Source organism: Ovis aries, chromosome 13, assembly GCF_016772045.2.
Source record: "Ovis aries strain OAR_USU_Benz2616 breed Rambouillet chromosome 13, ARS-UI_Ramb_v3.0, whole genome shotgun sequence".
NCBI lineage: Eukaryota > Metazoa > Chordata > Mammalia > Artiodactyla > Bovidae > Ovis > Ovis aries.
Window position 1 is genome coordinate 54,165,749 of NC_056066.1, and position 14,821 is coordinate 54,180,569.

The following is a 14,821-nucleotide window of genomic DNA, read 5'->3' on the forward strand; positions in this document are numbered from 1 at the left end:
CATGCCGTCCACACACGGGGGGCTCTTCACCTCGCAGGGCTGTGCACACCTCAGGTGAGAGTTGGGGTTGGTCTCATCCACTGCAAGGGGAGCAAGAGTGGAAGGGAACCAGTTCCAAAGTGGGTCTTTGAAGGTGGGCTCTGTCTGGCCCCGGGACCCTGGAGCCGCAGGGGGAAGCCTGGCGATCCAGAGCCCACGGAGGGGACCAAGTGTTCTGACTCCTGTCGGGTGCCAGGCCCTGGATCCTCGCTCTTGGGGGGATTCTTGCTCTTGAGGGGATTCTTGTAACTTTAGAAGCCTTGACACCGAGTGGTGGTGGGCACAGCCAGAGAGGCAGCAAGTGGACTTCTGGGCAATTCTGCTTCTCCCAGCTGCTGCCTCTTCACACCCACAACCCCACCTCCACCCCACCACCCTGGATCCATCCCCTACATGGCAGCCTGGTGAACCTGGCCAGGTCACACCTGGAGGAGGCCCTCTGAACAAAACCTAAAACGCCCTAGCTCTTGGCCTTGGCCTTCCCCCTCCCCTAGCTCCTTCTGTGCAGTGGTGCCCACCTCAGGCCTGGCTTGCCCTGCTCCGCACATGCTAGCAGCAGATGGCACTTCTTCCACCCATACAATGCTCAATGGGACAGAAAGACGGTGTGGAGAGAGTAGCGCTCCCCCAAATAACCCAGGACTGAGGAAAGTGTGAGAATCCTTGCTAAATTCTACCTGGCAGCTCACTGCCACCTATTGCCCCAAGAGCTTTGATGGTGATTTTAAAAATTTATTTTTGGCTGCATTGGGTCTTAAAAAAAAAAAAAATCTATTTACTTTAGGCTGTGCTGGGTCTTCGTGGCTACACAGGCTTTTCTCTAGTTGTGATGAGGGGGGTTACTCGTCGTTGTGGTGCGTGGGCTTCTCATCGTGGTGGCGTCTCTTGTGAAGCACAGGCTCTGGAGCACGCAGGCTTCAGTAGCTGTGGTGCCTGGGCTCAGTAGTCGTGGTTCCCAGGCTCTGGAGCACAGGCTCAATAGCTGTGGTGCACTCACTGAGTTGCTCCGTGGATCCGTCAGGGATCCAACCTGTGTCTCCTGCATAGGCAGGTGGATTTTGAACCACTGAGTCACCAGGGAAGCCCTGCATTGAGACTTAGTTGTGGCATGCAGGATTTCTCACTGCAGTGTGCAGACTTCTCTCTAGCTGCGGCATGCAGGCTCAGCAGTTGCAGCACATGGACTTAACTACTCACCCCACAGCCTGTGGGATCTTAGTTCTCTGGCCAAGGATCAAACCTGTGTTCCCTGCATTGGAAGGTGGATTCTTAACTACTGGACCACCAGGAAAGTCCTTGATGGTGATTTTATATGAAAACCTAGAGCCGCACCGTGGGGGACATTTGTCATTTGCTTACCCAAAGCCCCTCTGCTCCTGGAGCTGTGCATGAACAAAACACAGAAAGGAAACCGAGAGGGCAGGGAAGAGTGGCTTCTGCCATGGGATGGGCTGGGAAGTGTCCCTGCAAAGACCTGTGCATCAAGTCTGAGAGCAGAGAATGAGCAGGGCATGTGGGTGGGGTGGGCAGAGGCCCAGGGCAGCTTCCAGGACCGCAAGGAGCCTGGTGGGTAAGGGGACAGGAAGGGGGACAAAGCAGTGGGGAAGGGCAGGCTCATGGGTCTTGGTGGTCAGGTAGAGACCAGCCAGGGCTCTGACACTGGAAGCCCCAGAGGGTCACAGGATCACCCTGGCTGCCGTGAGGACCACTCAGGATGGCAAAGGCATAGGCAAGGAAGGACAGGCCACTGCAGTACTCCAGGCCCAAGGTGAGGAGGCTTTGGCTAGCGGGGAACAAGAGGTGGAGGGCTGCTCGGAATGCACAGAAGCCAATGGAGGGCCAGGGGTGAGCATCTGACTCCTTCCTGAGCCTCTGAGCTGGACAGGGCCATCCTCCATGAGGCAGAAGATCTGGGTGTCAGCTAGGGCCACTAGACCACGTGTCCCAACCCGAGAGGAAGCCATGCTCACGTTGGCAGCAGCCGGACATGCCTCCAGCTTCCAGTAACCTCTGAGGGACCTCATATCCAGCCAACCCACTGTTCCTGAGTTTCAAGGTGGAGAGTGATCAGTGGGTCGTGTACAAAGACTAGCCCTGGCCCCCAATGCTGGTGACAGCTGTTCCAGCCGTGCCCACTGGTGGTGGGGCCTCAGCTCTTACTTGTTTGGGGCCTGTGCACCTTGCATGACTTTTACTTCCAGAGTTGCTCCCTAGATACACCACAAAGGCCTCACTGCTGTCCTGACCTCACCTTCCTCAGCCTCCAGACCTGTCTTTACTGCGCAGCACAGGTGGGCTGCTACACCTGGCACAACTTCTGGTCAAGTGCAGCCCCGCTGGACCATGGCCTAGGTGTCCCCGGGGTCCTCGCCACCTCTGGCCCCTGTGCAGCCCAGTCAGCACTTGGGGAAAGCACAGACGTCACGCTGCTTTAGGAAAGCTGCCCACCATGTGCTTGCTTTGCACGTCTGTCTTCAGGGGGCATCCTGGCTGGACAGCAAAGCCAGCCTTGCAGTCACCAGGCTCACCCCTGGCATTTCAGTCTGCGACAGGACCCATCCCAACCAACAGCTGCCTTTTCTGGAAGCTGGAAACCTTGATTCAAATAACAAAATACAGTATTTCTCATGTGCCTTGCAATAATCCCTGTGCTTCGGAAGAATCCAAACTAGGGGTCATTCCTCATGTGACTTTACAATATCAGGAACACAGAGCACCAAAATATTGTCACGTTTTATTTATTTCAAGGCACTTTCCACCAGAAAGTGTAAAAAAGAAGAAATAAACTACCCTGGTAAAACATCACATTTTAACAAACATGACAGTGAGATCCAAATGAGACGAAGTAGAAAAATCGATATACTTAATGTTCATTACCTTGAAATGCTTGCTGAAAAAAAAAGACTGCAAAAGGAGGAAACAGAAAAGTGCAAAGCTGCCCCTTTAAAGATTTCCAGCCCATGGGGAAGGAACCACACTCTCTATACACAGGGAAAGAACCCAACGGCACCATCTGAATTCTCCACATCTCACTGGCACCCAGCTCATATGGGTCTTCGCACTCACTGGTCAAGCCCCTCACTGACTAAATGATGAACAAGCCAGCAGCACTTCTCTTAAGCATTCGACACTTCCTACACGTGACAGGCCCTCCACAGGTCCCCATAGTTTATGGATGATTCTTACCCAGTAATACACATCTCAAACCCACTATTTTGAAAAATGTCAGACTGATTGTATGTTAATGATGCACATAAATTATCTTATATACACTAATAGTAAAGGATAGGAATATGCTGAATTACTTCGTGCTTTTCGAGAAGTGTAATTTTACCTCGACTTCCCTAATATTTTTCTTCAGCTTCTGCTGTATTTAACTATCACCTGAAGATCAAAGGCCCCTTTCTCCCTACTTTTATTCCCAAATCTTAAGAGGAAATGATCATACAGAAAGGTCACATCTGAGTTGATGACCGAGACAGAGCTGAAGCTCATCACTTCTGGGGGTGAGCAAAGGACCCCTCCCAGTGCTCACAAGGCCCAAAGGGCAGCTCTAAGGGCCAGTCCAGGGCCTGATGGTCTCCTGATGATCTACAAAGACCTCAGTGCTTTTGCCTTTGCTCTGTGACTGGGGAGGGAAAACTCTGCCTGAAGCTGTACCCACTGAAAACCAGTGACCTGCAGCCTCCAAGTGCAGCCCGAAGTGAGTGGGGAGAGGAGCTGAAGCCAGAGACCCTGCGGGACAAACACCGAGTGTGTGGGGATGTGACTGAGACGCCCCACAGCCAGAGCAGACCTGACCTCCCCGAAGACCTACCCAGCCGAGCACCAAGGCCAACGGACTCTCCAGATTCGTCTGCTGATGGCGTGCATCTCTGCGGAGCCCAGGTGCCAGCACAGCCCACCCTGTGGGAGGGATCAGGTGAGAACTGAATCCCAGCCACGCAGGTGCTCCCACCAGAGGATGTGTGGGGGTCACCAGCCCCAGGGAGCTCTGCACGCCAGGGCCCCTCCACCTCCACCAGCCTCACTGAGGGCTGGCAGCTCTGCACTGGCACCCTGGGCCACCTGCCCCAAACCCCAACACCCGAGCCTGCACTCAGGACTCGCTGACGGCAGTGGGCACCAGGCAGGGGACAGACATGAGGGAATAGGAGCTGGACGTCTGCCAGACTGGCTGACAGAGTGAGAGGCAGAAGTGCAGGTCACAGAGCCCACTGCACCACAGCACATGCCTGGCACCATCACATGTCACCGGGAGCTGCCCCTTTCTGGCTGTAGGTACCAGAGTGTCACTACGGTCACCCTGGGGAAGACACCCCAAAAGCAAAAGTTGTGCTCAAGATGATGAACACTTCTGAGAGACCACTGTGGTCATTCTTGAAATTAAGGAGAAACCTTTATTTTCAACAAAAGTGCCCAGGAGAGATGGTTCACTGATCCACTAGGAAAGAGTCTCTCACCACTTACAGCACCAAAATATATATTTAAAAAATTAAAAAACACACAGCCCGCCCTGCATACACACACGCACACACCCATCTCCCCCAAAGCCACACGACCCAGACCAAACAGGAAGACAACCAAACTTAGTGCCCTCGCACAAAAGAAGTCTTTGAATTGGGATTTACAAATTCATATAGTCTTTCCTATGAAAAAACAAGAACAAACCAAAAACCAAAGAGGGAAAGAAAACACTTCTACACGAAGGCCGGCCGAGATGGGGGAGGAGGACATACTGCCCTCCTGGATGCTGACAGAGCGAGACGGCCGTCAGTGCTGCCCAGTGCTCTGGGCGGGGCCTCGGGTGGGCTAGCGGCCCTAAGATGAGGCGCCTTCACGAGCTCAAGTGCCCAGAACGCTGAGCACAGGCCACGGGGCAGTCCTCGCCGGCCTTCCAGAAGAGACGGTATCTTGCACTGGGAGTTTTCCAGTGCTTAAAAGGGCCACTTTCCCTTTCAAAATGATGCTGGGTCAAAAACAAAACACACAAACAGTAAAAGAAGGGAGAAGAGAGTTCTCTGCTGCCGTAAAAATCTTCAGTCCCAGGTGGCGCCCACGGGCCCAGGGCCATGCAGCGGGGCCCCACACAGACTACTTGGGCTCCTCAATCACGCCTTTGCTGAGGTCTGTCATTTTAGGGTATTTTACTTTCTTCTGGTCCAGCTCATTCTGAGCCCAAAGGAGTAATTTCAGCAACTTTGCCAGCTTGGGTGTTGACTCACGATTCTCGTAATCTAGGACAGCTTGGTTTACTTCACTCCACACCTAGAAAATGGACAGCCAATAAAAACCACCTCACACACAGAGCACCTGCGAAAAGGATCCATTATAAGATGCATCTTATACATCTTCAAAACCATTTTTACATGAGAGGCTGGATACTTATTTAAACAAACACGAAGCCTGTGACTGTCGGGTACTGTGGGGATGTAAAACACAGTCCTTGTCCAGAGGGGCACACGGTATGGTCAGCAGATGTCACATCCAGCCTGGGCATGAGGGAACTGGCAGGGAGGAGACACCAGTTCCACCCAACAAGCCCTAGGAGGACACCTGATGCGGACCCCAAGGACACCCTCCTTTCAGGGCAGTCAGGACAGTGGGGAGGGGACTGCGGTCGGGGAGCTGCCCTGCTGGTGGGAACACAGAGGCCGTGACAGAGTGCAAAAGTATCCGACGCAAGTGTGGGATTTTCATCAAAAGATACTTGGAACATCCGTTCCTAAGAGTCTCCACACAGTAAGTCAGCTCAGATAAAAAAAAAAAAACAGGCAAAGAGGCTTAACTATCGTTTAAGGGTCTCAACACCTTGGGCTCCTAGTATGTCACAAGTAAAGTGTGGGGCCCTCCCAGCAGTGTCCCGGTCACACCACACACACCACCCCATTTCTTTGGAAATCCTGCCCCGAATATCCAGAGGGTGTGGACGGAAGCCCTCTGGAGCCCACCTTCTGCCTCTGCATCATGTTGAGCAGGTCTCCGAAGGGTGAGTCCTCAGGGTTGTCAAAGGCCAGCAGGGCCAGTGTGCGCTCCATCTCGGTCAGACATTCGCGGCTTTCCTCACCCTGCTCAGCCAGCTGGGTCTGTGCAAACTCCAGCGCTGCCTCTGTCTCCCGCTGGCGGATCAGCTCGATCAGGTGTTGTTGCTGGTTGGGGCCAGGCAGACAGGGTGAACAACTTGTGCCCAGCCAGCGACACCCCCCACCGCAGGGCTGCACCTGCTTCTTATGAAAAGGGCCTCTCAGAGGACAGAGTTGTTGAGTACTCCAAGCTCCTGACTTTGCATTTTTAAAGCAAGAAACAGCTTCTGAGATACATGGCAGAGCAGCTAACTTAAACCCCTTCCCTCGTCAATTACAGCAATATTCTAATGAAATTAGCCTCATAACCTCTCAATAACAGCAAACAGCCGTCCCCAAGCTTTTTGGAAAAGGGATCGGCTACCCACTCCAGTATTCTTGCCTGGGTAATTCCATGGACAGAGGAGCTTGGCGGGCTACAGTCTACAGGGTCACAAAGAGTTGGACATAACTGAGTGACTAACACATCCACTTGCCAAGCTTTTTGCCACCAAGGACCTGTTTCATGGAAGACAATTTTCCCTCAGACTAGGGTAGGGCAGGGATGGTTTGAGATCACTCAAGCAACGTTACGTCTATTGTGTCTTTTATTTCTAATGTAATACTGCCTCTGACCTGATAGGAGGTATCGGTCTATGGCCCCGAAGTTGGGGATGGCTAACATGAAGAACCTTAATTCATCAAGTCCACAAGCAACTCACTTGCAGATGGAAGTAGAGATAGCGGTTTGTGTCCAGCAGCTCTGGGTGGAGGCTGTTGATGAGCGCAATGGCCTCCTGAATCTGGCCTTTCAGTATCATCTCGCGGATTTTGATTCGCTCGTCAAGTGTTTCTAGATCAACACTGGGTTCAATCCCAGATTCCATTCGAAACTTCTCCGCTGCCTCCTTAAAGCCCTCTGGAAAAGAAAACTACCTTCACTGCTTGGAAAATCGGCAAGATACCAACACCAGGGCTTTTTATCTCTAGAAAGCCCGTCCTCTGTGAGTGAAAACCTCTAGTTAAGAACTGCACTTTCTTGGGATGTGGGATTAACACCTCTGCAACTTACCAGCTACACTTCCTTTCCTTCCACCTGCCCGCCCCCACCGCCCCCGCGGCGGCTCCAACTTCCAGTCAGGGGAGGATGGGCTTTGAGGCCCCCGCACTGAGGTCCAGGCCTATGTGGAGAAGCTGCCAACCTGCTCCAGGGGCAGCAGGGTGCCCTCCCACTGTGAACGAGTACACAGTTTCTTCAATCTCAGAGACTGATGGGGGCCGAGGCCACTGGGAACTCCAGGAAGGAGACTCACTTTCTGGAGACATGTGGGTTTTCTCACCTCTGCAGAGCGACCCTCTCCTCCACAGGGTCAGGAGGATGGGGTGTTATCACAGAGCACTTGCATTTCCTTCCACAGGCACCCCCCCGCCAACCCTTCTTCTTTTGACTTGGACACACCTTCTGAAGCAGTCTAGTATCATTCACCAAACTGGTCAGAAGAGATTAATTACTTGGACTTTAAATGTACTTTTGCACATTGTTAATGATGTAGATCAACTGCAAACATGTCAAAGGCTAAGAAATAGGCTTTTTCTTTAGGTCTCAGAGACCTGGAATCATGATTTCACCTCCAGAAGAGGACATCTCTTTAAAATGGTAGTTACAAGTTTGTTACAAGAGCACTGCATTTCCATGATGCCTGAATGCAACCTAACTTTCAGGACCCTCCAGTGGTAAAGTCCTGCTTGTGAGCCCAGAAAGGGAGAATGGTGCCCAAGAGGCAGCACCGCACAGCCCTCACCTGTGACCAAGTAGTTCATGATGAGACGGTTCATGTCTGCTCGTTGGACATGTAAGTTATTGAGCTTTTCCATCCACTCATCCTTTGTGATTTCATCAGGTTTTTCTGTGTAACTCATTCTGATTTATTTCTACAGGAAAAAGAAGTAATATTATAAGAATTGGTGAAGAATTCTCACAATTGTGATCATTCAGATATAAACACAGAGACCAGGAACCAAAGGGTAGAGAGAGGGAAAATACTTAAAATGTGGAAAACAGCACATGCAGAGGGCCTGAGACTCAAACACAGGCTCAGGGACCAGAGAGAAGGTTGAGGGGTTCAGAAGGCAGGATGAACATGAGGAAGAGCCAGGAGTCTGAGGACCAGGAGGTCAAGAGGTCAGTCCAGGTCAGATGAAGGCCCTCCAGGCCCAGTAGCAATCTATTAATAGATGGACGCTCCTCTAAGCACAGGGTGGCATGGAGAGGTACAAGCTGAAGATTCACCTGCTATGATGTGTGTGCTCAAGACAAGCCATCTCGCATACTCTCCAGGCTGACAGAAATGAAGCAGCCTGACAACACCAAGTGCTCACACAGACGTGTGTGTGGTCTCTTAAGCCCCTTTACCCTGTGGTCAGAACGGACTGCACAGCAACACACTCAGCACCACTCTGCAAGGCTGTGCATATGTGCTCTGCTCCTAGCCGATGGCTCTTCTGCTAGCCAAGACCACAAAAAACAACCTACTGTGTCCCAGACACAGACAAGCCTGTGCTCAGAGTCACTGTTCAGGAATGGCAACACTGGAGACTGCCCACCCAGGAGTTAGTCAACAGCAGCAGGGACAAGCAAACAATGGTTCATAGGACTGCAGTCCCAGAGGACCAAAGCCCTGGGGCAGACTAGTTTCTGACTTCAGAATTGTTCAGGTTGTACAAACAGTATTTGGTACATGTATCACAAGACATCCTCCCAGGGGTCTGCAGCAGCACCCCATGATTGGACATGATTGCTTCAGTGAAACGCGTGAGGATCACACAGAAGTTACTAAATAGCTTTTGCGGGGTCAGGTTCTGCCATGAAATCAATTAAAAACAAGACCAAAACCTTTTGGTTTTCAAAGTTTTGTGGATTTTAGGGCCACTGACTGTATCAATGGAACAGAATTTACCAAAGCAGTTAAAATACATGAACAGGCCCACACAGGGGACTTAGAAACCAGCTGCATGAAGAGAACAAGTTGCAGCAGAGAACCAAGGGCAGCAGTTTTTTAAAGAACAAAAACAAAACAAGTTATACAATTTTTACTTAGTAGTAAATACATTCATAGCAAAACCCATTTGTTATTTTTTCAAGAGCATGAACCCTGAAACTCAGGAGGTGGTTACCACGGGAAGGGGGCCCTGGGAGCCCAGCAGGGGTGTCAGGATGGGTGGTGAGCCTACCCACTGTCCACTTCAGTTTTATCCTTTGTAACTGACATAGATATTGTGGATATTATTTCATATAAAGCAAAGCACATGCTCAATTTCCTCAATAAATAAAAGCAATTTAAAAGATGGCTCTGGTTTCCCAGTGGACATGGGATGACTGTGGGGTGGTGAGCACAAAGAGCTGAGCAGGAAGACCAGTGAGGAGCCACCCAAACAAGAGGACAGCAGTGGAAGAACCAAGAGCACAGCCCACAAGACTCTGTGGACTGAGCGAACAGGCCTTGCTGCTGGACCAAGCGGGAAAGTATAAAAGAAGATTCATGGACCATGGAGGGGTTTCAAGCTTGAGACCTTGGAGAATGGAGTCCCAGATGAGGAAAGACTGGGAGAAGAACAGGTCTGAGGAGTCGAGCGAGTCTGGGGTGACTATCAGACCCACAGTAGGAGAAGTCAAGCAGGCACCTGGATTACAGGTCCCCAGTTGGGCGACGGAAACATTAATTAGGGCAATGTCCACCACAAAATGACTGAAAGCCAAGAGTTCACCAGAGATCGCCCAGGGAGACAGTGTCTGTGGGGAAGCAGAGGGGAGCAAGATAAAGTCCTCGGTCACGGGGGGATGCCATGCCCAACTCTGATCCGCCTTAGAGAACTTGTCTGAGACAAAACCAAGGGGCCGTTCCTCACACAAGGTCATTTCTCTAAGCTACGGCCACTAGCGCAAACTCTCTCATGGGCGACAGAGCAGTACTGAAAAGTTAACAACTTTGAAGAACCGACCCATTCTGTTTTGTGCAGGAAAAACTGAGCACTTAAACACCCCACAAACAGTACGGACGGCGAGGAACCCTTCGCCCCACGAGCAATGTCCTGTCTCGGCAGCTCAGTGTCTGCTTGAATGCGGTCCTGGTGCAAACAGTTGCCGCCGCAGACCTGTGCGACTTGTGGAGAACTATCACCTCCCAGCAGGCGTCGCCGCCCCTCAAAACACGCTCCATCAACAACAAACACCGAATCCACGCCCGGACTCCGCTGCCTTAGGAAGAGGAGACAGTTGGACCTGGAAACTCTTGAGGGCGCCGTCTCCCCCGAGAACGCGGCCCGAGGACACCTGCTCGGACGTCCGAAACCGGCAGGCCCCCTGCACGGTCGGTCGGCGGGCGCAACCTCGCAGCCCGGTCAGCCTCCTCACCGGCCCGCCTCGATCCCTCCCTGGCCACGACCCCAGTCCGGCCCTCCGCCTCCCGGCCGCCGCACTCCGGCGGGGAAGCTAGGCCCGGCCGCCTGGGCCCTCCGCGGCCATCTTACCGTGCGGATCCCGCCTGCCGCGCTGCGCGGTCTCCGCGGCCGCTCGAAGGGCCGGGCGGGGCCGGGGGGAGGGAGGGGGAGGTGGCGGCGCAGGGGTCTGGGAGGCGGAGGCGGGGGCCGCGGCGGAGGCGGAGGCGGAGGCGGGGGCGGGGAACGGGAGGGCAGACACACCGGCGGCCGCCCCCTTAGCCACTTCCCGCGAGATCGCGAGATCGCGAGTCGGCAGCCAATCAAGTGCCTTCACGAGGGGGCGGGGTGCGGCGGCCGCCCGGAAACGCGGGACTCCAGCTTCCGTTCTTGCGCAGAACTCCCTTCACGGCGCCTTCGCTCTACGGATTGGCGCGAGAGTCAAAAGGCATCGGCTGGCTCTGGGTAAGATGGCCGCCGTGGAGGCGTCGTTGTAGGGTAACTTCGCGCCGAGACGGCGACATCTAGACTGAGGCGAAGGTTCCAGCGTCCTTTCCGTCGTTTGTGTAAGCTCGAGGGCATGAGGCGGGGAGGGGGTACAGGCGACGGTGCTCCGCGCAGCCCCGAGGAGGGGACCTTCCCGACCCGGTGCCTGCCTTCGCGCAGGCCCGGGAGGAGCCGCCCGAGCGGGGACGGCGGGAGCTCTCGGTTCCGACGGTTGGGGTGGGCTCCGGGGCACGCGACCACGGTGGGGAGCGCACACCAGCCCGCTCCAGAACAAGTCTACAGGGCCAGACCTGCCCTCAGGGAACCTCCCAGGGGCCCGGCGGTCTTTCCCGCCGGTGGTTCAGAATCCGCGCTCAGGTTGGGCGGGGACAGCAGGCCTGTGCAGCTGGGGCTTCGAGGTTCTGCGGCCGCTGCTCGAGCGGGAGCGTCTTCCCCCTGCGGCCGGGGTCGCAGGAAGACATTCACCGTGTTATTCGGTTATTATTGTGCGTCCACGGGAGAAGAGTACAGATTACGTCAGAGCAAGGTCTCGTTTTCCAGGTCAGTTCAGTTCTGTCGCTCAGTCGTATCCGACTGTTAGCGACCCCGTGGACTGCAGCACGCCAGGCTTCCCTGTCTATCACCAACTCCGGAGCTTGCTCAAACTCCTGTCCGTCGAGTCGGTGATGCCATCCAACCATCTCATCCTCTGTCGTTCCCGTTTTCCAGTTGCTGGAGAGTCAATTTAAAAGATTTTAGAATCCTTCGGGAAGGAAATTAAGGGGAGCCCTTTATTCCATCCAAAGAATTCCAGTGTCTTCCTGTTAGAAGTCAGAGTTTAGATGGTTTCGTGTGACTGCGTGGAAATGCAGTGGGACTTGTTGCAGAAAATAAGTGTAATTTGGTAAACAGATTAGAGAAAGACGACTAATTGTGGATATTTCTCGTCAGTGAATAGAGCTAAATCTGCAAGTCCAAAGCTTTGGCCCTAATCTATTTAAAATGCAAATACAGTGTGTCTGCAATTACATCCTTTTCAAGCACTTAATCCTCTGAACAACTTTACACACCAGCTTTACAGTGGGCGAGGGGTGCAGATTTTTAAAATTCTTTTCAACGGTGCACAAGCACAAATCCGGTGCCCTAAAGAGCTAGGGTGTTCCAGCCTAAAGAAGGTTCAGCTGCGCCTTTTCTGCGGGGCATAGATTAATGGCCCCTCACCCCCAGAAGTCGTCTTGCTCCGCTCTAATTGTGTCCAGATACTGGCTTCCTGTTGCAACCCATACAGCAGGCAGGGTCATCTCTCTTGTCCCTGGCCCCCTCTTCACACCCACCAGCGACTCCCCAGTTGCCTGTGCAGAGTGAACATAGCTGAAAGCCAACCTCAGCACCCTGCCCTTCCTCTGGGCTCTCAGGAGATGGGTCTGTGTGCAGCACTCTTAGGCCAGTGCCTAGGAATGGGAACACCATCCCAACAAGCAGGGTGTCGTCCTCTGCTTTGTGTTCCCCTAGTCCCTAAACGATCCCTTTGTTGCCTTCAGCACACCGTTCCATGTCACTGATGCCTGATAGTGTCACAGTTCTCCACCAACATGTGACCTTCACAAGAGCTGAAACTTCTAGTACGTGGCAGGGGTTCCATAGATACTTGTTGAGAATGTGGAGGAACAGATGAGTGAGTGAGGGTGAAGACCTGCACTAAAAGCTGTCTCAGCAGAAATGGACAAAGGTCGGGAAACAGCGGTCCAGGCGGAGTGAGAGCAGAGGAAGAAGTTGAGAATGGCACTGAATTACACAGATCAGCAGTCCCTTATTTAAAAAATATTATTAATTTCTGGCTTCGTGAGGGTTTTCCCTAGTTGAGGTGTACAGGGTTTTCATTTCAGTGGCTTCTGTTCTTGCAGAGTGCAGGCTCTGTAGTGCACAGGCTTAGTTGCCCTGAGACATGCAGGATCTTCCCAGATCAGGAATTAACTGGTGTCCCCTGCATTGGCAGGCAGATTCTTGGCCATCTGAACCACCAGGGAAATTGAGCAGTTCTTTAAGGAGAGTTGTTAAGGTTTATTAGTTTTAAAGGAGCACGAAAGAATTATTTTAAAATGAAATGTGTTTTGAGAATAAAATACACAGTGCCTCCTTTAATCAAATCCTGGACTAGTCAACAACCAGGTGTCAGGCACATTTTACAGAACTGCAGTGTTTTGGAGGGTGTTTCTGTCTTACTCTTAAACCCTCAAAGCATGAAGTCAAACCCCTGAATGCTGGAGCCCTGCTTTCCAGGGAATTTGGCAAATCAAACCTGTTTCCTCAGGGTAAGGCATAAGCTGATAGGACATTGCTGCTCAGAATTGTTACGGGTTCTTGTTGTTGAGTTGTCCGACAGTTGTTGACCTCATGGACTGCAGCACGCCAGGCTCCTGTTCTCCACCATCTCCTAAAGTTTTCTCAGATTCCTGTCCTTTGAGTTGGTGATGCTGTCTAACCAGTAATGGCTAGATGTCCTTACCACTAGTGAGCAGTTAACTCCAAAAGGTCAAGTGCCATAGCCTTGACTTTAATCAGGGTCTTATGCTCAGATTCATCCTGAAGCTGTTGAAAGGAGTAAGGAAGACTGTTTTTACGCTTTAGTTCCGCTGCATGTATCCAGATGAACTAGCTGAATGAAGACCCTGTGAAGCATGTGTCATAGGGTCTGAGGTGGTCGCCCTCCCCCTCCCTGCTGGACTATATTTCCCTTTCTGGATTATACCACTAAACCAGCAAGCACTGGTTATGTCATAAGTTTCTTTGGATGGGTAGAGTAATATTTTTCTTGAGTTTTTACTTCCTGCAGAGGATGTAACATAAACTGTCCAGCATGGTGCTATCTAAAACACATGGTTGAAGGCTGGGCTGGACAGTGGGGCACAGGCAGCGAGCTCAAGTGGCAGTTTACCTACCCTGTCCAGCCAGTGGGCTGCATACCATCTCTGCTGAAACTCTCCATTCCCTTCCCTCCTGCCTGGAGAGGGTTTTGATAAGTTCATTGGTTATAGATACAGACACATGCGTGTGTGTATATAAACACTTAATAATGTATATGTGCACAGCTATTGAAAATTTATCTGTATATGCTTTAAGGGGTCTCTTGATTTTGTTTGGTTTTGGTGGTTTTGTTTTTGCATTAGCCCAGTTCTGATCAGATGTCTGATATGGGAGACAGAACACTGAATAAAGATGAGCCATTGTTTCAGTTGATAACTATGTGTTCCTTTTTAAAAACACTTGCCAAATTTTGTTTTTTCTTTTTTTGACTTTAAAATCCTCTTATGCTTACTCTTAAATGCTTTTACTTTCCATTGGAATGAGAGGAACTTTTGTATGCCTGACAGAATCTGAAGATTTTTCATTTTTCTGTATAGTTGTAAAAGGCAACATTGTTGGTCTCCTATATTGATTTGTTGAAATTTCAGAATAAAACCTTTTGGGTATCTTTTTGCAATTTCCTAATAGCTTGACTTGTATTATTCTTGTTGAGATTTCCTTCAAATACACTTTTCTCACTTTCACCATTTTGTTTCTGTGATCCAGGCAAGCACAGGAAATTACATGGTTGGTTTTTTTTCCTCTTTTGACAAATCCAAAAAGCCACTGTTAGACCTGACTTTCGTGAATCTTTCACTTTTCAAGTATTTTAATTTTGGAAAAAATAATCTCTTAAAATGCAGCCAGTACAGTTACTTAGGGCTTCCCTGGTGGCTCAAAGGTAAAGAAGCTGTCTGCAGCGCAGAAGACCAATTCAATCCCTGGGTCAGGAAGAT

General features: G+C 51.5%; 2 protein-coding genes across 6 annotated transcripts in view; one reads left to right on the plus strand and one right to left on the minus strand.

The window, feature by feature from the left end:
* Nucleotides 1-2,761: 2,761 nt before the first annotated feature.
* Nucleotides 2,762-10,836, minus strand: GID8 (GID complex subunit 8 homolog). 4 transcript variants are annotated; one of them, XM_027976962.2, is made up of 5 exons: nucleotides 10,629-10,836; nucleotides 7,904-8,033; nucleotides 6,824-7,020; nucleotides 5,991-6,188; nucleotides 2,762-5,307 (listed from the first exon to the last, which is right to left on the minus strand). In XM_027976962.2, the coding sequence occupies exons 2-5, from the start codon at nucleotides 8,019-8,021 to the stop codon at nucleotides 5,134-5,136; spliced, it is 687 nt and encodes a 228-aa protein (XP_027832763.1). In that variant the 5' UTR covers nucleotides 8,022-8,033; nucleotides 10,629-10,836; the 3' UTR covers nucleotides 2,762-5,133. The 4 variants fall into 4 exon arrangements, with proteins under 4 accessions (XP_027832763.1, XP_004014463.1, XP_027832764.1 ...); XM_004014414.6 differs by having other exon boundaries at nucleotides 10,381-10,673; XM_027976963.3 differs by having other exon boundaries at nucleotides 10,254-10,673.
* A 125-nt stretch (nucleotides 10,837-10,961) lies between these two features.
* DIDO1 (death inducer-obliterator 1) overlaps nucleotides 10,962-14,821 on the plus strand; it is a 48,919-nt gene continuing 45,059 nt past the window's right edge. The window contains exon 1 of one of the 2 annotated variants that reach the window (XM_042229893.1): nucleotides 10,962-11,000. The gene's annotated coding sequence lies outside the window, so the exon portion shown is untranslated. Of the gene's footprint in view, nucleotides 11,102-14,821 lie in introns of both variants that reach the window. The other variant, XM_027976965.2, reaches the window with a different exon arrangement.

What these genes read in the sequence shown, in the direction of transcription:
- GID8 (XM_027976962.2), bottom strand. Translation starts at nt 8,021, where the DNA reads ATGAGTTACACAGAAAAACCTGATGAAATCACAAAGGATGAGTGGATG. An exon ending in CATGAACTACTTGGTCACAG is followed by an intron (nt 7,021 to 7,903) that starts GTGAGGGCTGTG and finishes TTTCTTTTCCAG; the next exon opens with AGGGCTTTAAGGAGGCAGCG. An exon ending in ATCTCTACTTCCATCTGCAA is followed by an intron (nt 6,189 to 6,823) that starts GTGAGTTGCTTG and finishes GGCCCCAACCAG; the next exon opens with CAACAACACCTGATCGAGCT.